The 27,145-nt window shown below is 29.7% G+C and overlaps 1 protein-coding gene across 1 annotated transcript; it reads right to left on the reverse strand.

Moving 5' to 3' along the window:
- Positions 1-7: 7 nt before the first annotated feature.
- LOC116766968 (RYamide receptor-like) lies at positions 8-27,145 on the reverse strand. Its single transcript, XM_061521585.1, has 7 exons — positions 27,031-27,145; positions 4,284-4,953; positions 3,444-3,642; positions 2,767-2,835; positions 2,130-2,288; positions 907-994; positions 8-564 (listed from the first exon to the last, which is right to left on the reverse strand). Exons 2-7 carry the CDS (start codon positions 4,892-4,894, stop codon positions 380-382), a joined length of 1,311 nt encoding a protein of 436 aa, XP_061377569.1. The 5' UTR covers positions 4,895-4,953; positions 27,031-27,145; the 3' UTR covers positions 8-379.

Below are 27,145 nucleotides of genomic sequence, written 5' to 3' on the forward strand. Positions count from 1 at the left end.
ATTTTGTTTCCAATTTCCTTACACATTTAATTATTAATATGTATTTACAAATTCAAAACTGTTACTTTATACATATGAGTTACAGTTTAAAATATACAAGTAATACATTTATAACCAAGAAATGAACAGAAGGAATAATTAATAGCCCAGTATTGAATATTCCTAGAAATTACTCATAAAATAATAACTTATCAAGGTGAAGGAAGAAATAAAATTCCTCGAATCCTTTATGATAAATTTTCTAATTAATCAATGAAGTGAAGTCTTCTTCCGTTTATACAAATATATTTTAATTTTAACATTTTGCAATATATAATACCTATTGTTGTATTAATCAAATATAATTTTGGACAGGAATGTAATTATTACTACATCAGGTTTAATGGGATAGAACAGACAGCGCTTGAGCTGGAGGCGTCAGTTTTGAAGCTGTAGAAGTTTTGTATTGAAATATTGATGAACAAGAGCATTTCCTTTCTTCCGTACTCATAAACGGACTTCGTATCTTGCATTTGCATCTACTAATACTCCTGTGTCTCATGGAGCCATTTATTGCTACCATTTCTGAAATAATCAAACAAAAGTAATGTATTTTATACATAGTCCTTAATCCCCTCCGTTGCCACAATATTTATTGTTGGATTAAGGTTTGTTATTGTATTAAAGGTAACGATATTCTGCTAATTATACCACAGAATAACGAAATTTTAGAGCAATATTGACGGTGCAAAATGTTGTGCTAAAACTTTATCGTATATCACCTACATTGTCTGCACAAGCGTTTGTTTATTGCAATTTTATAATTTCTGAATCGACACAGATTGAGATTTAAGACTGGTTAATATGTATATTATAATAATTGTTATTAATTTAATTTTTTTTTGTTTATAATATTTGAAAATATACCAGACAGCGGTATCCCTTCGCAAATACTGGTACGAGGGCAGGAGCGACTCCTCTCATTTTGATTATATTTCAGAATTCTCTCCAGCACCTACAAAAATGTTATAAAATCTCTTAATGATCATTATTATTTCTGTCTTTTAACTAGACTGTCGGACTTAACGAACGCAGAATTAAACTGTTATAATATAATTACATAAGTAGTTATGAAAGGAAAGTTTGTAATTTACAACAGAGAAGTAAATAAAATATACTATCAAAGTTCGCCGTTTAGTTGAATTGGTTCTCTCAATATTGGAATTTGTAAAGTAAATTTAGCATACTTTTTAATAGGATCGTATGAACAGTAAATATGCAAACGATCTCCTTTATATTCCTTCAAAAAGAGTGCTAATATTGACGTCGTTCCAACATTATGTCACCAGTAACATGTCAAGTTATGTTTAAAACCTCAAATAACTTTGCTTTTAGTTTGTTGTAATTTATCAATTTCTACTCTATCAAACAGTAATTATTTTATATTAAAAAGCGATCTTCGAAGATTAATTATCTGTGAACTGTTTGTACTGAACAGCAAATATCCATTTGGTAAAAAGCTTTTTAATGTACCTCAAAGATTGAACACCTGAAACTGTAAGGCTACATTTGGCAGACATCTTTGTACAATTCCGTTTTATTTCCCTTTTATAGCGTTAGAAATCCTAAAGTATTTGTTAGCACATTACCTACATTAACTATTTATGTTTGGCTCAATGGAAGTTAGACAATTTTTAAACAACACTAATCCATAATGTCGTTTTGGCATGTAATTAATTCATAAAAACAAATTAGATATACGATGCAAAATAATTTAAATGAGTGACGTGTTAAAAACAGGGTATAATAATTTTTTTTATATGTCGTATGAACAGTGTCCTTCAATTATAGGTATATACGTATTTTTATAAAGTGAATAGCTCTTGTTCTGAATGGGACATGCGATTACAATACAAATTACACGCATGGTGAAATTTATTGTAAAAATTGATATTGAGTTTGAAAATTAATTGTTTTCACTTTTGCTTAAATTTATAAATAACTTTTGCATTATATAGATATAAATTTTAATAATTAAATGATTAAGTAATATAAAAAATCGGTTCATAATGAAAAAATAAATTTTGAAACGGTTTTATGCGAAACCTAGTTTTTTATTTATTTATTGATTAAATCAAGTAATGTCATACCTGTCTAAAACCGTTGCGGTATCTCACGTTCATATAGCCATATATGATGGGGTTGTAACAGGAATGAGACATGGCTAACCAATGGCTGACGAACCATACCAGTGGCATTCCTGGCCATTTGCCCCATTCTTCGTCATTTTCATGTGCCGACCACAGCATCTGCAAAATTCAATCTCATTGATACCGTGCGTGATCTCTATGTCAGGACATCTAGGCACTACAATTTGCTAATATGTGATGAAAGGTCGTTGACCTGTGATAGTTGAAATCTGGCTAGGTCCCTTACTAAATACCAGAATTTTATATCGGTTTCGAATGTAAAGTTAAAGATTACCTAAAGGTTACTTGTCTATCATAGCTTAAGTAAGTTAGTTAATTGTAAATTTTTTGGCATGTATAACACATGGTAAACCACACAAAACTAAAGTTTATCTAACTAATTACACGACATTAAAGAACTAAATAAATGTACAACATTTATACTTACTAGCAGTTACAAAGTTATAAATTTTTTGACATATTTATTTAATTTCTTTTATGTCGATTGATAATTTCAAAATAAATAATATTTATTTATTCAATGATATATTTAATGCTTGTGAATATTTAAAGCAACAAGTGAAACTAATACACTTACTAGAAAAATGTTAAGTGGCAACCAACATACTGTAAAAACTGCGACCACTGTTATCATCATTTTAACCATCTGAAAAAAAATGAAGTCACACATGTACACTATTTAAATACACATCAATCATCAATGCATTTTATATAACAAAGTCTCTCGCCGCATCTGTTTGTCTGTCTATTGCGATAAATTGAAAAATTACTGCAACGATTATCCAACAATTATCACCACTCGATTTCGTGATTCTTGGGGAAGTTTCTAGTATATAATTTGTTAAGTTTTTGTATTTACTTGTGTGTACATAAACGATATTTGTACCTTAGACCTTTAAAATTATTTTTAAAAGTACTTTCTTTTGAGTTTCTTATAACAAGGACAAATACGCTTTTGTTTGTGTGAAATTGAAATGCTTAAGTTGAATGAAGTATTTTACGTTACGTTTTTATTTTCAATGTAGTTAACATTGCTTCAATGATGCAAACTTATTTAATTAATCCAAAGCATTGTCATTCTGGGAACTTTTATATATTTCATATGTTTAAAATGATATCTATATCAATTAAATTTCCTAGGATGTCCATAATTTACTGTTGGATATCTGATTACAAAGGTTTACTTGTTATGGTAAACATTAGGAATGTCAAACATAATCATGATGATGAATTATTTTGTTGCTGTTCTTTTACCTTCAGCTTGGAGTGCTGCATTCTTGAATCCCTGACACTTTCAGCTTCTCCTGGAGGCTTAACTCCCCATACCACACAAGCAATTCGACCGTATGTACACACTAAGGCCATGAGAGGTAACGCGAATTGCAAGATCAGCAATGCACTAGTATACTGCTCGCTTTGCTTCACATCCTCCCATTTCTCGCTACATATATCACTGAAGTCAAAGGGTAAGTTGTAATTATTTATGTTTAATTTGACAAATGTATGAGAAACTTAATGCTATTGTTGAAACAACATTACCAGACTGTATTAAGATCCATTGTGAAATAAATATTATTAATGGCCTTAGTTTACAGAAGATTCAATTAAATACAAAACAACCGATGTATTAAGACTCAGGTTATCTCTAAGATTTTATTAGTTCATCGCACCATGTGTTACTGAAATAACTTATGGTTTGAATGTTATTTAATAAAAAAACGCATCTGTTACAATTAATGTAGCTCTACTAATTGGAATTAATAACATTTTATCAATTGCAGATATCTTAAAAATATAACGTATATTTTCAACAAAAATATATTCAGAGAGTTTTCCAGTAACTGGGATGGGATTATCACATAAAACGAATATCGCTTTTGGGAATAACTTAATTGTACTTTGATGGTTTACCGAGAAATTATTATCATATATCATACTGGCTATATGACTAGAGTTTTCTATACTATACTAGTGGCAGTAAGTTAAATAATGACTAAATATTTTTATTAAAGGAAAAATAGAGTTTCAATAGTGCTATTAAATACCTTAAATGATAATTTTCTCTTACGTAAGGAAAAACTAAATTATACTTACAGTTCGCAGACTTGATGCCATAATGAAGGTTTTTGTAATTGAGAGACAACCAGTATCGGCGCCGCAGTCGCGAGGGCACCTAACCAGACTGCACTCATAACAAGCTTAGCTGCGGTCTTTCCTAACCGAGGTCGAAGAGGACGAGTAATCACAAAATATCTATCAATCGATATAGCGAGCAGCGTGTAGGCACTAACCAACACTGATACAGCTTGAGAATAATTAACAACCTTACACATCACTCCACCAAATGGCCAATATCGTAAAATGAGCATCGAAACGAAAGAAAATGGCACACAAAATAATGTCATCAGTATATCACCCACAGCTAGGTTTAATATAAAATAGTTTGTTACAGTTTTCATGCGAGGAGAAGATTGCACAACACAACACACCAGTCCATTGCCTAGCAATGCAACAATAAAGACAACTCCATACATTATATAGACGCAAGTTTGGAAGATGCTAGAGGATAAGTAATCTTCTGGTTCTGGTTCTAAAATGCAGACCATACCAAGTGGTAATGTATAGTTGTTCCTAGTGTCATTCAATATGAGAGAACCATTAAGGCATGAAAGATCATCGTCTATCGTGACATTCGTATCCATCATTGTTTTCTTTACAATTTTGAGCTTTATAGTTTTTCAAGAGCTTCCATTTGTGATGATATCTGAAAATATGACGAATGCATTAATTATAAATTATTGGTTGGTGTGCGTTTATTTATGCCTAGTATCTATTATAATATGAGTCTAACGTAATATATATTTCAGTAACTGTCGTCTTTATTCTATAGACTTTTCTATATTCAAATCGGTGCAAGGAAGGAAAAATATTTTGAATGTAATTTGTTGAACTTATCATATTATAGAAGAATTATCACTACTTCTAGAAAATTTTTCTCCTTAACACTAATATATTTTATATGTTATCTGTTACCAACACAAAGTTATAATGTATTTATATAATTCATGTCCGAACCAAAATCGCTTTGATATTGACAAATGATAAACATAATCATACATAACTTTTCTTATATGATTAATACAAATTGATCCTTAACGTTAAGACATTTGAGTAATAACATTTGTATTTACAATTACATTAAAACGGGAAGGAGTAAAAATTTTATATAGTATATATAGAATACTTAATCTTATACACAAGTAATTTTAACTTTTTCTGTATATTACGCTCATAGATCGAAAACGCTGAGTGATTGGAAAAATAGCTCAAGACGCGTTGTGGTCATGGTAAAACATCCATATCGTGAAATTCAAGTTATGGCTCTAATGACAACGCACATATCGCGTTGGGGCAACCACAGAATAACCAAATAGCGAAGTTTGTGTCGTGGCTGACATTCTGTTCATCCATCCAAAAAAAATTCATGTCCGGTATGGGACATTATTTGATTACGAGGCATACTACTTTCCGATATGGATCCTACTAGTCTTATACTGGAAATGTTTTGGTAGATGTCCTTAGGAATTATTTTTAATTTATAAAATCACTGTATAATGTGTTTGTCATAAATTAGGTACTGAACACAAAATATTAATCATATGTAAATTACTTAATAATAATCCACTTAAAATAACTAGAGATTTAATACTTTTATGACGGTTAAAATTATTTCTAGTAATAATTTTTTTTAACACAAACATAACTATTTATTGATCACCAATGAACCACAACAATGTACTTATATTAGAAATTATATTATTATAATTGCTGAAAATAAGTAAGTGACCTAATTTCATGATTATGTTATAAATATAATGGCAATGGTATTATGTTAATTAAAACGGAACTAATATTTTTCGGATTACTACGCGTATTTTATTATTTTAAAAAATACATCCTCACGATGTTTCGATTACTTTGCAGCAACCGTGATTACGGGCAGACGAGATGACGGTTGCTGCAAAGTAACCGAATGGTCGGGAGTATGTAGTTTTTTAAATAATAAAAATTCGCGTAGTTTATCTGAAAAATATTAGTTTCATTTAAATGAATAAAACTCGCGAAAATCTTAGATCTCATTAAATTTGTAATCCCATATTAATATAATTAACAAGGATAATAATTTCAACAATTTCGTTAGGTAAAGAGAGGAGCTTGGACGGTGGAGGTGAGCGTTTAACGCGCGTTAGATAGGGGCCCCTTAAACCTATACCTGGGTCGCAAGTCCCAGGCAATGTTGAAACTCCTCTTACTGCAACGCGTTAGACTCGGAACCCGCACGGTGAATACATTGAATGTTAAGAGGTTTCGTCTTTAACAATATATTAGGAGTATACTTAACGTTAAAGTTAACATTATGACAAAACTAAAGTTAACTCAAATATATAGTTTACAGGTCATTGTTTTTGTATAAGATGGTATTACTATTCTTATAGTTCTAGATTATGGAAAATACCTAATACATTTGGATGGTCTTGTGTGGAAGCATACGTTTTTTAGGATAAATGACATTTTTTTATGTCCCAAACTTGAATGTATGATTTTGACTACTCTATACGTTATAGCGAAAATCTTAATGAAAAAAATAAGCTGACTAGAAAGCAGTGCTTAATGTGGCACTTGGCAAAATTAAAAAAGTTATTCAGTTGGTTCAGTAAATTCTTTTTAGTAAAAAATTGATAAAGTTTTTCTATATATGTAATTACAAAGTTTTAAATTTTAATATTGATACTATGTACTTTAATAACATAGCATTGAAACTTATACAATCCCCCAAAGAAAAGACATGGCTCCGTAAAAATTAGATCAATTTCGCCTATTTTAGCTTAACAAATTAGCAGATTATCGGAGATCATAGATAGTCATTATGACTTATTGTAATGAAAAAATAAACTCACATTATTTATATAGTCACCAAAAGCTTTCGATATTGTTGACAGTATATTTCATACGAAAAGCCTGAAAAATACAACAGTGTAAAAAGGATTTATGAAGTTAATAAAATTCTCTTTAAATCATTGTAAATAAATGTTCGGTGGTCGTGATAATATAATAAATAATTTTATCACACATTGTTTGCTGATCAATTCCAAGATAAAAAAAAGTAAAAAAAAAATCTATTATGTTATCATATTTCGTGTGCAGAAAATTGTTTGAATCCAACGCTCGGAATTATTAAGGTAAGTATCTTATGAATACAATATTTGTTTTCGATCATCAAAACAAGTCGTTAAAAATAGAGACTGGGAATAAAAATCATCGATTCCAAATTAAGTTTAACACCGCGCATAGCCAATGTAGTTAAAACTTCGCTTATCACAAATAAAATTTGCAACCAAACTATCACTATTTTACTCAGTTGCTTTAGAATTGGAGGCTGGTTATGAAGTTCATACTTCGATAATTAAAAGAAATAAGAAATAATTGCGACTCTAGAAAAAAATAAGGTTTTTTTTCAATATTGTACAATAAGGTATGTTTATCTACTACGAGAGAATTACTAAATCTGATTTTTAAATTCCAGTACATTAAGCAAAATGAACTTTATATACAGGAGAGTATTACTAGAAAAATAGAGCTACAAATGGATAATCCTATATTTAGGACTACTATATTGGAAACGAATTAAGGTAACATATACGTAACTCTCTTAAATGGAATGATGACAGCGTGTAATGTTAAAACTATAGCAAATGTAGATGCTATTATAGCTCTCAGAAATATTTATATAAATGAGGATATAAGTGTGAGGTTATTATGTAGTTTTATGATTCCGCAAACTGGTGTTAATTTTTTTTAGATACGTATTGTTTTTTTAGTTTCTCACGATAACTCGTTAATTGAAATTGTTTTTTTTATTTAATTAATTTTGTTTTTATTATTTTTGTTGATTAAGAAATACGAGTATGTACGATAAAGGTATGCGTTATTGAGTTTTTTTAGTTTCAGGGTTTTTGAACGTCCATGTTACATGGTTAGTTTCGCTAAGTTAATATTTAAGATATGTACGTACGTTAAGATTTCTATTTTTATAAATATATATGAGATTGTTTTATAAAACATTATAAATTGTTTTCGTAGAAATGTTGGGAATACTGAAATATTCACCATCACCATCATCATCAGCCTATCGGTGCCCACTGCTGAGCAAAGGCCTCTTCTCACATGGAGGAGGTTAGAGCATTCATCACCACGCTTGCTTAAAGTCGGGTTGGCGATTTGATTTCAATCTTATAATTTGAAATTATAAGACCAGGTTTCCTCACGATGTTTTCCGTCACCGTCCGTCAGTGGCGTCTAAAAACTCTTAGAAAGTACATACGACTCGGAAAAGATCACATTGGTGCTTGCCAGGTTTCGAACCCGCGCCCTCACGTATGAGAGGCGGACCTTTAACCTCCACGCCACCACGACTTTATCTGAAATACTGGAACAGGTTATTTATGGAATATTTACATCTAATGCGCTTAAGATTTTGACATGAATTGTTATTCAATAGCACCAACTGAGTTCCCAAAAAAATGTATATAAATGTTTTTAAAAATATTATTTGAGTTCATATATTAATATTACATGATTTTCGTCTTATTGCATGAAAGTAATCATTAGAATTTATACAAGTAATTATAATTAACAAATACTACCATTTAAAAATATATACTCGTACATACATATATATTAATATTATTATTAATTTTTTAAAATAATATGTTTTCCTTAACTTCCATTCGTTATGAAAATTGTATCAATCAAGTGTTACAATATCTTCAATTAATTTCCAGATTGAAATGAAGCCATAGCGTTAATGATACAAAAATCGAATTGATTTTCTTTTTCCTAAAATGATATTCTAAACAGAACACCTAATTTATATGTTGTTAATAGTTTTTATTTATATATTAGGTTATTTTATAAGGATCAGCTATATTAAAAATAAATAAACTATGAAAATGAGAGACGTACACGTTAAATGTTCAGTCAGTCTATATGTGAAATCATTAATAGAGTTCAGATATCAATCCAAAGTGCTTCCGAACTCTACATGGAATGTCCTAAATCAAATTTCAGTTTAATGGATGACAAGTACAATTTGATCAAAGTTACGCGTCAGTTATATTGAATTGGTGAAATAAATAAGTATTTTTTATTCCTTAAACGCTCATAATTCTTAAATATAACGTTTGTTCATAAAAATTGTTTAAGTCTCTTGATTGGTTTCTTGAGACGTTGTTTTTATAAAGAAAATCAAAATCTGACTGACATACGAATTTTAATTTTAATTTCTGCTAAGTAAACTTTTAAATTAGTTGCTATATTATAGTATTTTAAGTCTTTTTAAATCTTTTTGGCCTTGTGCTATATGCACTTCTCAATTTTTTATTTGAATGACTTTATGACAATGTGTATATACAATTTTTATTAATATAAATCAAAGTGAAGTTTTAACTTTATAAGAGAATATGTCTGTGTACTGGATGTTTTGTGAAAATTTTAGATTAACATAATCAAGCCTTTCCAAAAAGAAATGCTGAATAGAAAAAAGAGAGCGGTACAAAAGTGATTATATCAAAATTCCGTTTTAAATATTATGTTATTTAACATTAGTAATACGATATTTTAAATAATTAAATTATGAAAAAACTAGTTTAAATTATATATAATTATTATCATAGATAAATAAAATAATTATGAAAGCATCAAGCAAAACTTTTTTGATTAAAATTAAATATTCTAAATAAACAAATAATTCTTAGAGATTTAGCCTCAATTTAAGTAAAAAAAATCGATGTCTTTATTTTATATACTAAAACTATGTAAAATATCTAACAATGTACATGATTTTTCAGATAATTAAATATGAATACTTAAGTTATAAAAAATCCGAGTCTCAGCATACTAACAATCGTGTCCTTTTACGTGATTATAGCACAAAGGACAAGAAGATTGGTGTTTACGAAAATCAATCCTAAGCGTTATACAGATATTTTCTCCTAAAGCAATTTACATGCTTTTATTACACAAGCAGTAAATTGTTTTATATAGTTTGTTGTATAAAATAAAAGCCGTTCTTGTGACACAGTAGTATTATACTATTCCTTTTGTCCTTTATTAACTTCATTTCACCCAAAGGTAAGATTGATGTCATACGACAGGTTTGAGCAATAAGCTTTGTGTTACCGTGACGTACTTAAAAGTTAGAGTCAAAAGTCAAGATAATACATTATCTATGCGGAATGTGCTGAGGGTGAAAATATCTCTTTTTCATAAATAGTGCCCACATAACTTGGTTGCTTTAATTTAAATGAGGCTTTATGTATAGGTATTTACTTATTTTAAAATATAACAAATCCGGCTCTGGAAATAGTTTTAAGGCATTAATTTACTGTGTCATTGAAAAGGTATACGATTTAAAAGTATGACACATTTAACGTTGAAAAATTATTGAATATTAAAAAAAAAAAATTATGTTATAAGTCCAACCATGGACGGATTATTAGTACCTATAGGTAGGAATAATTAATTTGAGAATGGTTCTGCATCCATTATTCTAACATAGAATAAAAATCTATTGCAAGTATGTTATCTATTACAAAAAGTAATGTGTTATCTATTACAAAAAGTAAATATACTTAGTTATTAGGTAAGTTGGGAAAATGTTTTTTTTTGTCTTTTAATTTAGAACCCCGCAATAATTTCTTATTATCACAAGATCATCACTGATCGCCATAGAACAAAAGGCGTAATTAACTCATAATAAAAAGGATATGGTATTTATTAAAAATAAAATAAAGCGTAATTGAATAATACAGATCATTACAATTGATTATAAAATGCTAATGTAGCAAAACCTTAACATCTTACCCAAAAAAACAAGAGTATCTTCTATCAGAACTTATTTGATGATAATAGCAATGTGAAAATCTTTTGACATTTATATAAATATATATATATGTATTTAAAATGTTGAATATAGTATAGATGAATCTACTTAAGCAATACATACAAATATGTGATAGGTACACAGCACTCGTCAAGGGCACTAAACGTCAGATAGATTAATTATTCCACTAATGATAACTGTTTGTGACAATTATTCGGCTCTAGGATATTTCCATCTGCATCTATTTGACAATTCACATGGTTCCTTATAAAAACAATATACAACAATTGAAATTTTCAAACTATTCATAGGAATAATACAGTTACTATAATTTTATTTCAATGTAAGCATCTTAAATATGATAAAGTTAGAAGTTAAAATTTATGAAAAAAAGATATAAATTAAACCCGCTCAGGAAGCTTAATCATTTCATAGATCTTAAAATTATACAACATAAAGTGTTAATTAAAAATATAGTTTCAGAAATCAGTGTCTTGTAAAAATTCAGTACATATATTTTTATGTTATTCCAATATTTTACAATTTAACAAGGCGCTCTAGAAAACAAATTTCCCTGCAGACTCATTTTTGCTTTCATAAATTTTATAGGGACTTAAATTATAACTTCACTAAGGTCGGATAAATGCATGAAGATGTATTAATGTATTGCAGATGGACCTTGAAAGCAATAATCTAATCTAACCTTGTTAATTAAAGTATTTTTTTCAGCAATATTCGACCATGCTGTAATTTTAGAGATTGGGATATTTTGTGTATGTTTTTATATGCATATGTCTGCAAACAGATTTTATTTTAGAAGTCCTTTGAGTGTAGGTATATTTTTTCTTTCAAATCGCGTTAAATTTCAAAGAATAAATTAAACCACTTTTTAATAAACATATTCGTTTTGAAATTATATTTTTTATACTAATGGGGGCAACCGAGCAGACGGTCTATCTGATGGAGGTAATACCGTCGCCCATGGACATCCGCAACATAAATTTGCAGATGTGTTGCCACCCTCTATTAGGAAAGAGGGTTAGGACAAAGTGGGAAAGGGAGGGAAAAGGGAAGGGATAGGAAAGGGTGGGAAAAGGGAAGGGGCAACCGGGTCTCTCACTCATCGGACGAAACGCAGCTATTAAAGATTACTTCATGCCGTTCTTCTGTGAGAGGGTGGTTCTTTCCCGGTCGAGCCAGACCATGTTCAAACTGTAGTAACTTGATCACAGCTAGGCTCTACCCCCTACATAATTTAAAACATGTTTATTAGTACAAATTATAAACTAATGAAATTTAAAACTGTGACTAGCGAAACATCATATTTTAATATAAAATGTTGTAGATACATACAAATTTTCAGGAAAAAAAATGGTTAACAAGAAGAAAAACAATGTTTATGTGGCTCAGTGACGCAGGTCTTGTAAAGTGTGAAGGAATATCTTATTTTGACAGCAGAGTAAAAAGAAAGTAAGTTGGCGGCTCTGTTTATATATGTGGGTGAAAGGTGAGGCAAATTTTCAGAAAGACTCCTAGATATTTGGAAGTGTCTTGCCAAGGAATTGAGCCATTACATACTTTTTATTCAATTTGTATCAAACCTCGATTTTTGCCGATAAGGACCTCGTTTCTCTTATCGGGATTTATCTCTATCCTTAATTATCGAAATTATTTACCAAAGGCCTTAGATGCTTTTTGAAGGTGGGTTATGTTGTAATATGTTTAATGAATTGGTATTTTTGGTATCAGGATATCATTCTAAATAACGAGCTCAGAAGTAGTAAGAACGAAGACCTTCGCGATTTCAGCTTCTCATGAAGGAGAGGGTGCCCTGCACTTGATAGCTAAGCGAAAAATTTTATTACTGGGTTCGTACCATGAGCTCGAGTCGGATTGATATCTTCAGTTTGACTGGCTTGGAGACAAAGTTGTTGTGCTAATATATTATTTTTCGAACATTTTGGCCCTATCGTTAAAAAGTGTGTTCACTTGAAGGCATATACCGTGTACCTTCGTGATTATGTGTTCGGTCAATTGTTGCATTGAATGAAAACCGAATATTTAGCACGTTAACAGCGAGACATTTTGATCTCACCTGACCGTGATCAAGAATGCTATAAATGCTTAAACGTAGGGAAAAAATTTAATAATTGCGCTTAGTATATCCGAAAAACATAGTTTCATTAAATTTTTTAGGGCAATCCAGATCTACATTTGAATTAATATAATGATTTCTGCCATAACCATTTTAGAACTATTTTAGATTATACAATGTTATACTTTATAACGAGCGCCGATATAAACATTAAAGACAAACTTAACCAATAACAAGTAAATCTACAATATATACATAACAATACGATACACGTTATGCTATTTTAGACTTCTAAGTTTTCTTCTCTGGTAAATTTGAAACGTTACCTACTCGTATGTTCTTGTAAATCAAATAGCTGTTTAATTTCTTGAAAAAAAAAAATTGTTAGTCATTTACTGCGGTATAACAAAATTATATCCGCTTTTTTAGGTTCGTCGTTGGATATCAGTAGGTATGTGGAAGCATTTATAGAAATAAGATGTTGAAAGAAATAATAGTACATTCAAACTCTATATGTACTTACAATACGCTCATTATACCGTAATTTGATCCTAAATAAAATGTGAATGGAGAATATATGCCCTCCAAAAGTATAAAATTGTAACATTAGTCATAAAATATCGAAGACATAAAGATAGCTCTATAAAACTGATACGATTTTATGAACTCGCCTCTGATTTTATATAAAAATGAAATGGAATCTCATTTTTTTTAAAGATAAACTTAATGACTATTGATAGTAACAAAAAATACAAATCTATGACATCATAAGCAGCAGTTTTGAATACAGTCTTAAATATGTATGAGGTGTAGAACTGTAAAAGATAAAAATAAAGAAGAACAAAAATGTATTTGTTTATGTTTTATATTTGTCGTAATTTGGTTATGACAAATTTACAATCTGGATTGAATTCTCCAAAGTTATTTTAGATTTTACAAGCTATATAAATATTTAAATATGAATTCGATATCACTGAAACAGTAATTAAGGAAGTTTGTATTTGTGGTCCATCCATATTAAAAGCTTCAAGTATCATCTTGACTTATTTAGTATTTTAAAATTCTCAGAGGACTCGTTATTTCCATTTGCTTTAAAGAGAAATCTTATATCCGATTATACAATTTAAAAGCAGTTATCGCGTGTAATATATCTGATGTTAATTTTTAAATAATTAAAATATTTGAATTTAAACATCTTAATGCATATTTATTTTTACATTTAAATTAATAATAATCCGTTAATATCAAGAATAGAATTCATTTAACATCAGAAAACACTTTTCATAAAGGTAGGTATTAAAATTTTACTCTATGTAATAAATAATTAATTTTTTTTATCAATGAATATAAATTTGTTGAGTTTTGAAGGATTAAAAATATAACATTAAAATTATATTTCAAAATTCGGCAATAGATCACGTATTACTTATTATATTTAATGATAAATTTCAGTTCATTACAGATAAAATACATATATCGGGTTAACTATTCATTTCAAATAATATAATATTGTACTTTCAGTTTAAAGAAATACATTTATAATATCACAGTAAATCGTGCATGTATTTTTAATGTAAAATGATAAGGGGTGTGTCGTGAAAAAAATTTGGACATAATAATTTTGTTAAATAGAAGCTTATGTATCGACAGTTGGAAATTAGATTTTTTTTTAAATAAAAACTCTTTTTTCCATTCCGATTGAGGAATAATAATTGAGTTCTAACATCTTGTAATTTTTACAAATGGCAAATAATGCTGTCTAAGTTCTGACAGGGCTCAAAAGGACTCGTATCCAGAGCCGTAAAAACATTTACAAAAAAAAAAAAAAAGTTTTGACAAATACAATAGTGAAATTTTTTCCTGTCTATAACTGTAGTCAAATTGTAGTTTATATATAATTATAATTGTAGTTATTTAGTAATAAAATTTGTCTACCTATTTTATTTCATAGTGGTCATAAAGGAGAACTACGGAGAGTCCTAAGAACTGTTAATATTTTATTACAACGGAAAATATGCTTATTAATGACTCGTATAGTTGAAAAATAAGATAGCGACTTAATATCTAATAAGTAAATTAAAAAGTATTTCATTACATTAAATTTACCAAACACATTTAACATATTCTGATTTACCTTATCTATAGAACAAAATTTACATTTTACAGTCTTTGTATTAATTGGAGCAAGAAATTATTATTGAAAAAAAAATATATTATTTTACCCTCATTAAAAATATTCACAACGAAAGATAATGCCTCATTGAAATTCAGAACATTTCTTTAAAATAAATAACAGACAAGATTTCAGACAAGTTTTCTGTGATGTGATATTACTTGAGCATCTGTCGTAACGACGATATTTGTGCACTGTATCTTCTATAATGGCCGGTGATAAATAACGGTAACTGATTTTTATTTTTCACGCTCTAATATTTAATCGATTAAGATCAGGATCTTTAACGATTCTCTATATAATCTGTAGTTTATGATGTTTTATTTTAGTTTGCAGCAAACCTCGTAATAATTAGTAGGTAATATTATATATCAAAGCTCCGTCTGTCCTTTATAAAAGAATTTGAATTTAAGCTACACGTTTCATGCTTATATTAAAGTTATTATTGAATATATGTATGTAATATTGTACTTTAAAATTTGGTCAGAGGTTAATTGAAGGCAAATCTCACAAGTCACAGTTTATGTGCTGTCTTCGGTTTTATCTTGAAAATGAGTTATTTTAAATATTCTGTACAGCAGTGATCATATTATAGGCACAGAGAGGACGAATCTTGAAGAACTCTTCTCTGACCTCCATTGGCTCAAATGAGTACCTAGCCATTAATAACTTTTCGTAACTAAAGATTCTTCAGAAAGAGATAATTCAAGGTAATCTATGCATATAATATGACAATAAAGATCGAATGTTTGTACATTAAATAAATTTCCGAAAAAACTGCTAAAATCAATTAAAGAAGGGTCATGGAAACCAAAAAAACAGTTTTTGGAATTTTTGTCTGTCTGTCTGGTACGTTATAATTTCAAAACTACTCAACGGATTTGAACGCGGTTTTCACAGTTGGATTACATATAATTAGGAGCATTGTCAAAACTTTGTTCGTTAAAATCGGTTAAGGGAAAAAGAAGTTATGGTCAATTGAAAATTTACTTCAAGCACTGCTACAAAACTTTTAAACACTACAACTTAATATTGATAAGTTATATATTAAATATTAGTTAATAGTTAATTAGTTTTATTAGTTACTAAAAAAATATGTTCTAAAATATGTTAATCTTAATGTTAAAACTTATGAGAGGTAACAAAAATAACAAATAACAAAGTGCGCGCGGGCGCGGTTGAAGGGTTGAACACTGCGCTCGATAGATGGCGTTGATAAAATACGCTATCAACTTAGATCGCGGTGTTAAGATTCTCCGTTGTGTAATCACTACCATGCGGTTTGATTTATACGGTCTCACCTCAGATTTCCTCGTTAAACAAAGGGCTTGGGCAATGTCACAGATTGACACGATGCAAGATAAGAAAAGTTATTAATTTATGACTTTTCGTCATCTAAAGACCCAAAAAATGAGAGATCTTTTCGCAGCCCATTTATATCAAATCCAGTAACATTTTTGATAATTACAAATTCTTGAAATTCATTTACATTTTAAATTATCTTAAAACGAGGAACGCGTTGGTCCTGGTTATAATTGAACATTTTTATTAAAAAGAGAAACAATGAAATCTTTATTAAATATTATAATTCAAATATCAGTGATAACTTACCTCCTTTGGAGAAGGTAGCGTGTGTGGAATGGAGAATATATAGTTTTTTATTTGCAACGCTAGATAAATAGCAGTTGCGATTGATAAAACAATCCCATAAATTGTTATCACAAAGGGCAAATAAATGATGTATCAGATGCATAGTCCTAGTCTGAATCATCACATTACTTACAAAGAATGTGCCGTTTTACATTCAATAACCAACGCTAATACTGTTAACGCTCCTTATGTACTGCTATGATGCCAACTTTTAGTGAGCATATATTAAACTATTTTTATAATTTTCAATAATCTCTCCAATAATTTTCAATACTCATGAACATATAATACTCGTACAAAATGTTTGTTTCCAACTTTGACTATTTCGTTTCATGTTTATACTCAGATTGATGACACTTACAGCAAAAATTCATTCATAACAAGAGTAACAAGTCTTACTTATAGCATAGTATTAAAAAAGTAATGTGATTGAATATTGTATAGAATCCTTTGATGATTTTGTTCCACAAATATATGCGTCGTTTTATTACAATTCTAGTGTGTCAAGCGATCTCTATGTCGATTGTCATTCTGACGATAAGTTTTCATTTTGTTTGAACATAAATCACATTCGTTCAGTCCCGTGCACAATAAATTGAACTTAAAATATTGTTACATTTTATTAAACATATATAAATATGTATGACTCTTCTGATACAATCGAATATGGACATCTTATTTATATAAATTAATTTGAAAATATGTGTACACGTTTAGTTTGGTATATAAAAGATTTGAACGTAGCGTTATTTTTTTATGTATATGAAAGATTTGAACACGGCGTCGTTTTCTTTCAGTTTATTTTATTTAAATTATAATGCATGCTCAATGAGATATGTTATCAATATTCACAGTTATTGACTTTGTAAACCTTTTCAATAGAGCTTCATAAAATATTTACTTAACTTGCTATGTTAGTAAATTTTATTAATTAACAAACAAATTCTCTAACTTTAATTTAAGTTTTTGTTTCTTCATCCTAATAACATAGACAATAAAAGGATTGTTTTTAGAATAAATTTAAATTGTTTTGATTATATCGATTGTATAAAAGGTTACTTTTCATAAAAATTTACTCATTCATGTTCATCTGTATTTTCCCTTTGTCAATATATAAATGGGAATATTGAAATAGTTTTATGACATAAGTGAGAGTAATATAAAATATTTGTACTTATATTAAATGTTGGCTTCGCTCAGAAACAATAGCTCGTGAATAATATTTTCATTTATTTCAGATATATTGTTATAACCTACAATTAATATTGTCTCTACCATTGAAAATACTATCCTACATATTAAAGTTTTGACAATGAATTAAAATATAACCGTTATTTTTTAATAAATATTTTTTATAAGTAACTGTTTAAAAATATTTATAGCACTTACTTACTAAAGGTAAATCTTTATATACTTTCAATTTAAATCGACACATCATATCATATGACTAGCTCAAGATTCAACAAAGATTTATCTATATTTTTGGCGTCTAACCGCATAAAAAATAAGCTTATTTTAAGAAAATTATTTTAATAAAATAAGCCTATTTTAAAAGAATCCCATCCATTGTTTTGATAAACCGTTTAAACTATTTTATTTGTTTTTGTACATATTTGATCCACGTATTATTCTATGGATAGATTGGGGAATGCCAACGTTATTTTAATCAAAGTCCATAATTTTAATGGTTAAATGGATTTCCAATTTTATTGTTTTTTGCATTTGATTCTGTCACACATGTTATTCTACGGATAGTCGAATTCCATATCTATGGCCAAAAGGTTGGGCATTTTAATTTTAATTTTTTATTTTTGTTGACACTAGTTTTTTATAGTATTATATCATGTTAGAAATTTGATTTTTAGAAAAAAGACCAAGTACATATATTCAAATTAGTCAACGGTACTTCGATATATAGAATAAAATATTTCATTTGAGTTCAAATCTAATGTTTATAACCGTCATTCTACATTCAATAATAGAATAATGACAAAACTACATACATTCACGAAATAAAAATAGGCAATCGTAGACCAATCTGTACATATTTATAGATGAAAGACAAGGTTCATATGAGTAAAATTTTCATTAACATATGTTATTTATTGATATTAGAGGAACTTTTGTTATGTTGCAATATTGCGTAATAATTTATAATCATATAATGGAAAACATGAACAGCTCGTCAATTTATTAAATGCTTGTTAGAATAGCAGTATTCCATGTTAAAATCAAATATATCGATTTCAGTAATTCGAAAATTATGGGTGTTCATTAAAACTATGTGTTGTGACAAGGACCTGAATGTTTTGTTTGTGTATATAATGTAAAATGACTGGAATTTGTATATCGTGGTTAATGGTTAATGTAGAAATTGTTCTATATTTCGGTGTAATTCCTATTAGTTGAATAATCAATAATTAAGAGTACTTGAAATTATTAGGTGTTACTCGTATAACCACCTGCGTAGCCACTTGTGCAAGTGCAGTGACAACAATGAGTGTTGGTTGGTATAAATAAAGGCGAGGGTACAGATTCTAATCAGTTCGACTTCGATCGCCCCACGGTGCAGTCGTGTGGTTCAGTGCTCCGATGTGTTTATGGTCAAAAACTAATAAAAGTTCTAAGAAGAGGTTCAAATATCTTCGTGGCCGATGTTTTTCAGAAAAACAAAGGTAAGGATAGCAGTCACCGTAACCTAGTTGCCTTTGTTCTACCGCCAGGTATACATAGTAGATAGGGAAGATAAGTACACCAATGTTAATAAGAACAGGGAATTAGATTTAGTGCTTTCACATCATAACACACCTTCCTGTCAAGGTAGAGAGAAAACCCCTAACCCGTCGTCCATCATGGGCGAAAATATCGTCGCTTTATTCGAGGCTCTTTCAGAAATCCTCGCAGAAAACGCCTCAAGCTGCACCGGGCTGTCCACAGCCCCACGTTCCATCCGTTATGGAATGCTCTGAATAAGAACAGTCGTCGTTGACATCGTCGCTGATCTCGGACGCCGAGAAGAACAAATAAAAAACCACTCGACATGGTTCTAGTGAACCTATCCCTTACCCCGGTAAATAAGAAAATTTTTCCTTAGAAACCATTTGCTGTCCATCAGGCTTACAAATTGAGATCCCGAAAAACCTCGGCGCTGCAGGGCAATGCCACCGATGTCAACCATACGGGCGGTCGCAAAGATTCTGTTACGCACGCTCGCGCTGCGTAAAGTACCTAGGCGACCAGGCAACGTCAGACTGTAGCAGGGCTTGCCTATTGAGGAGCCGCTGAACTGCGTCTTGTGCGGCGAGCAGGGTCATTCCGCGAAATTTCGCGGATGTCCCAAAGCGCCGCACTGGGCGAAAGTTGGGCGACATCCCTGTAAACCCAAGGACCCAGCTCCCAAGGGATCTGGCTCACCAAAGACCCGGCTCCCATGCTTGTTGCCCCCCCCCCCTCCTACATCTAACGCTTAGTAAAGGTCTAGCGTTACATAAGAACAGACAGCCCCTCAGGCACCCCAGGCCCCTTAGGCACAACAACCTAATTAACAAATTTTTTAAGTAAGTTTTGCTAATTTTGGCCATAACAAAAAAAATATTATATATTTAAAATTACCTGTTCCTGTTTAAAATAAGAAATATAAATGATTCACACAAAAGTCAAAGTGTAGTTACGAATACATGTTTTGCAAGTTGGCATACATACTTGTCAGCGCTTCGCTGGCAATTGATTCTCATCAGACCTCATTGCTCATGAATAATAAGTCGACTTTAATGACACACGTAACTGTTACAATAAAGAATAAATTGTATCATAATTGGATTGATGATTATAAATGCAGGATTAAGAAATATGATTCGTTACAATGTCCGAATGTAGATTTAGTTAAAGAACTTTTAAATTTAGTTTCATTAAAATTTGACTTTAGGTGAAATAAATTACATGTTATAATTTAGGGGAAATGAAAAAGTATGTTGTTACGTTACTTCGAAATGGGATAAAAATTTTTTTTAAAAACTCCACGATAGAAAAATGAAATTTCTAATTTGTATTTAGTTGGCATCAATGATCATATTACTTTAGTGTCATTTTCCATATCTAAAATGAGCTTTTGGATCTGTAGATATACGATAAATTTCTATCTTTATAATAATACATGTAGAAATTTGTATTTTTAAGTGGAAAATATCTTAGTAATACTTTTGTTGTGTTTACATTTCTGTTTTGGAAGATACAATTTTGCCTGAAAATCATTTATTCTTTATTTTTCAGATGGTGATTGATCGGAGAACATTTTGACGCTATGGGTAAGTGAGATGTTTTGATTTTTTTAAATTAATATACAAGTTTTCATCTATTTAAACTGTTGTTTTTATTTTTGACATATTTTTGTATCGGAAACAGTTTCAATAGTATTCAGTTTATAAACTGACGTTCAGGTAAATATGCTGGGTATTGTTTTTAAAATTCAACTACAGCCTTTTTGTTCCGTGGTTTCCTTTTTGTTACCAAGAACCTTCAAAATGTTTTTACCGATATGAAATATCACTGACTGAAAGGAACATTTAATAAAAACGTTTAAAGTGAATGTGAAAGATTGGCCTCTAGTAATTTAATCATTTGTTGACGTTAATATCACTTTATCAGTTCTAACAATTCATGCTTTAAAATCGTTAGATGTTCTTCATATATAAGTATTTCATGATGTGCTTATTGCTTATTAAATTTCAAATAAAAGAATTAGGTTCTACACATCGTTAAATAGTCAACCGAAAGCCTATTTCAAATATTTTAATTTTTAATCTTTGACTGTCACCGAATATTTATGGATAAAAATAGTTTAACCTGACAGCGTTTAGTTGACATTGAAAAATACCAGTAAGCTCAGCCTTTACGCTGACCGTCAATATGGTATTATAATTTAAGTAATTATGTCTACTAGCTGTTGTTGTTGTAAGCTGTTCATTGGGCGGCTTCTAAATATAAGCGTAAAGGCTATAGTTGAACTTTTAACGGTAGAATACTGTTGTATAGTTTTTTTTATAAGAAAATGTCTTTAAATTATTATTGCATGTAGCTTTATTTCAACTGATAATGTTAAAAGTTTATTTTTCATTGAAAATTTCCTATTTCGTTCTATGAGTCTTACATAGCACAAATTAAGACTTAAATTTGCTTTTAATGTATGTTAAAAAAATGGAACATATTTCGGTCTATATAAAAATTACTAAGTGTTTTCATTTTAAAAGAGACAAAAAAGTTCGGGGTCTTACAAAACTAGAAACAGGAGTTAGCTCTCGGTTACTGGATCTTGGGATTTAATGTTGTCTGATCCAAACAAGTCTCAACAACTGTATAGTATAACTGGACCTTCTTGAAACACGGTAGAAAAACATTAGGGCAGTGAATCTAAAGCCTACAATAAATAAACAAGCCTAGTATATAAATTATTCTAGCAACAGTTCTTTAAAATTTCTAGAGAATAAATGAAACGTTTTATAATTCTTGTAAGTATTTGCCTTTGCTTTTATATTGCTTCTCATACGAATCCATCTTTATAGTCTAATCCGGAGCCGCTTGAAAGATAAATCTAGTCTTGACGTTTAATTTTGTAGCCCTAGTGCCTTCTCACACAAAATCTTTTGATAGATCATTGTGATTATTTCTTTTTGCGCTCTTACTACCGAAAGACTCACCACTTCACGTTGGATTTTTAGATCCCTATCGTGACGACGCGAATATTGATACTCAGGAGTAGCCTACATCCCACCAGCAAATGCTTAGCAGTTGCAACTGCCTCGCCGCAGATGAAGCAAGTTTTTTCGTTTTTTATCTTTACCCCATGTTACTAAATTACTCTAATCTGGGAGACTCATTTCGAACGTATTCAGATAAAATTTTGGCAGTGCTAAAGGCCAATCATGAATGTGTAACTACTCTTACTTTATTTCTAAGCTCATTACATGGATCTTTAATTTGCCATCTCATCATGCCGAATAAAAGCCTTTAACATATCCGTATCTTTAGCCTTCTTACTTGAGGCTGCTTTGTTACTTTCTGCTCCTATCATAAACTGTTTATGGAATTGAAGGCTTGACTCTAGCTCTGGAGCATCTTTGTCTTTTGGGAGTAATGTAACGACATCGTCATGGGATATCCCCAGGATATGTGTCTTGGAAACTCTTATGTATTTATAGAGCTCCGATGGCCTTTTTAGATTCATGCCAAAATTATTTCGATCTCTGAATAAATCTGACAAATCCCTGAATAAGTCGACAGCGAGAGCTCGAGCTACAACTTCAAAACCTTTATGATGCTTGCATCTAACTTGGAAAAAGGTTTTTATTAAAATCATAGACGAGGAGAGGCCAATTCAAACGCGATATTAGATAATTATCGTAGATGAAAGCTTCTTTGACGTTACTTATCGGTTGGTTATCCAACTTGTTAAGATCATTTAAAAAGCTATCTTCTATTCCTTTTAAGGATGGAGTACGACCAATATGACCTATCTTACTACCGAGAAATTTAAATGGAACATCTTTCGTAGCCTAATGGAGCATTATTACAAAAATGTACTTATGAACAAATAAAAGTTAACAGAAAATCATTAATCTTAACTATGTATTGGAAAAACTCAATATAAAAATAAACAGGTTTATATCTGTTCATACATTATTTGTTGAACATTTTCGATAAAAGAGAAGAGAAACTCTCGTATTCTTCAATTGATATTATTAATGTCCATCCGTCTTTGAGGGACACGTCTTTGAGGGACATCATTTCGTTTACCTTAGATGCTATGAATGTTAGTATATTTTGACGTTACAAAAGCAGTAGTATTAAGGATGTTATGAATCATTAGCCATTGTAATATACCAAAAAGTTATAGTAGTTATTATAATATAAGAGTTATGAAGAATTTAAAGTTCTTAAAATCACATTTTAATTCTTTTGATTATTGATACTTAATCTCTTAACTTTGTTATTGGAAATTTTATCTTTAAAAGTAAGATTGAAGTTAAGAAATCCCACCTTCACACATTTATCATTTAAATCTATTCGACCCAAATTTGAGAATACATATACCCGTATGTTTGCTATTCAACAGTCATTCGCTTATTTATAATGCTGATCCCTTACGATTTGACTGAAAGTACTCCATCCTGTTCTACCCTATAACACATTTTGGTTTAAACTAAACTAATTCGATTTTTTTTAAAAGAAATAATTTATTTATTTTTACAGTTCAAAATCCACATAATATTTAAAATGATCCAATGTAAATGATAACAAATATATATATGTTGTTTGCATTAGTATGAAAATGATTTTAGTGATTTACAAATCATAAAATGTTTTAGCCATATAGACAGGGATTGGTTTTAATGTTGAATAGACTTCTTAAAATTTCCTATTCGGTTAGAAATTTCAAATGTTTATTTAGAATAGACCATGAAATAATCAAATATTTTCCTTTTTTACCATAAAGAAAACTACACACAGATTTAATAAAGAAACATTTAGCACGTATGTGCTGTATAGTCGTCCTGCATAATTTTTATGCATCTAAGTTGCATGCAACCTTATAGTTCGCTATTTCACATATAAGTATTGAAGCTGCCTTGAAGGTCCGCATATAGGTATATTGTATCAAATATAATAATAGTACACACAATTGTTTGTTCATGTTTTTCAAAGTTTCCCTTGAAATAATATAAACATATTTTATATATATAAATTCTTTTAAATGCGAGAACGTTTCTTACGTAAATTAATGGAAAGCGATGTCCAAATCAAGTTCGGACAGTGCAATATTTTATTTAGTTATTAAGTTCAATTTCAGTATTCGATGACTGTTGTCTGAAGTAGTTGAAAACAGAGTCCAAAAAATTGTTTCCTATAACGGCTCTATGTCAGTAATACAAGAAATCTTATTATCGAATTTAGCTTTTAATACGTCATAGACATCCAAAGTACATGAAATGTGTGGATAAATAATGTTTACAAAATCCAAAAAGGCTGTTTTGCTATCTCGTAACTAGAATTAAACAAAAAGCTTACAGAAGAAACTATAATTAGGTGCCGGAAGTGTATTCTACATAAAACATTTAAAATATTCTAAGTTTAAGGACATGAGAATGAAACAATTCTTTTTGAAATAATTTTATTTGTAAAGAACGTGTCATTTAAACCACCGTTTTCGTTTCTTCGAGCTAAAGAATTTATAAGATATAGAAATGTCTTTGGAGACGGAGATTGAATGCCATTGAAAACTCCAATCATTAATGTTCATAATCTAGAAAATATAATTTGTTTAAGTCTCAGTATGATTATAACAATCTCTCATGAATGATAAATAAATAAGTCAAAAATAAGAATTACAAATTTTAAAGATATATAAGTGAAAAATCTTAAAGAGAATTATTCAGTCAAGTTAAAATGAAAGCCTCGTTGTGAAGGGGAACGTAGCTATGAAAATAACATTTGTTAAATTGGCAGATTACTTTCGGATAGGATAGTGCAGTTGGTAGCGAACGAAAACTAATTACACTTCCAATTCGTGACAGGAACACTTTGAATTCCACTTTTGCATTGATATGTTTGAATTTAACACGTAATTTTTGTCGAAATAGATTTTAAGCGGATGTCTTTAGCCTTAAAAAGATAAAGATAACGGATTAATGAGCATTACATTATATTAAAAAAGAATGACGTCGATATGACCAGATGTCACCAAGTTCAGTACTTTCCATGATACTTAGAACTGAAACCTCAATTTTTCTGGATGTACTTGTATTTCTTGTGAGTTTCGCCCAGTTTATAAGTCTACTTTGAGCAAGTGGCGAGTTGAACAGTCGTATTTTAAGGAAATTATTAGTTATAACTACTTATTACAAAAAGTAATTTTACCCTCTAAGTTTAAGTCACAGAGAGAATATTGTATTGAATGGCACCTATTTCTTCATATTTTCTTTTAATATGTTTACAAATGTATAAATATGTAAAAATTTTAAAAGGAAATAAAATGTAAAGAGAATATGAAGCCGAGATGATAGGTATAGGAATATAAGACTTAAAAATATTAAAATATATAAAGTATGTACCTTATTCCATTTAATTATATTAGTAGAAAAGTATCGTTAAGAACCATTTGAACTTAAAATGCGGAGTTCAGAAGTTTCACGGTTTCTGGACTACTTTATAAGGTCCCTTTATTTATTCTTATACAATCATAGCCATATACCAACATATATGAAATGGTAAATTTAAATAGTAATCATTTTATTATTTAAATGAATAACATTATAAGCGTTTGAGTCAAATAAAGAGTTGGTTCAGGTTGGTTCAGGCTGCATTTGTGAACAAGTGAGTGGTGACCAACATTTTTCCTTTAAAATATTTTTTTTGATTAATCTGCCTGCTCTTGAATACGCCCTCATTGTTATCAAAAAGTAAAACGTAACCATTTCTATGATCTCACTAACGTCAAAATTCGAAATAATTCACATTTAACAATAGGAAATTTATATATTGGGAAAATATACCTGAATTTCAATTAGCCTAATTAACTGTATGACGTACACAAAACCTAGTATTTAGCAATCATTATGAAATTACAATTCTTTAATTGCCAGATTCAAATTTTGGGAAGATATCTATATACTAGAAGTATAATCAACAAAATGGTTGGTGTTAGTAAATATATACGTATAAATAATTTTCGTATTTTTTTAAGAACTTAAAAAAAACTTTATTTCCTAGATTTCAATTATATATAATAACTCGTCATGTGTAAACAACACAAACAAGCTTTTGGAATTCACAGGACATTTTTCTCACAACACTGTTTGTACCATATTATGTAAAAACAACGTGACATTTCATTTTCCATACAGTGTAACAAATTACTTCAAGATGTAAAATCATCTTTAGGTATATTTTTAGCAATATGAACGTTCTTAAAATAATATTAAACACTTACCAAAACTGTGTGGATAAGGAAGATACGAAAAAAATACTCAATTAGAACACCATTATTACCAATTAAACTGTAACAGACTCATTGTTAATATTTTTGATTTCACTTAATAGAGCAC

Source organism: Danaus plexippus, chromosome 10 (genome assembly GCF_018135715.1).
Source record: "Danaus plexippus chromosome 10, MEX_DaPlex, whole genome shotgun sequence".
Lineage (NCBI taxonomy): Eukaryota > Metazoa > Arthropoda > Insecta > Lepidoptera > Nymphalidae > Danaus > Danaus plexippus.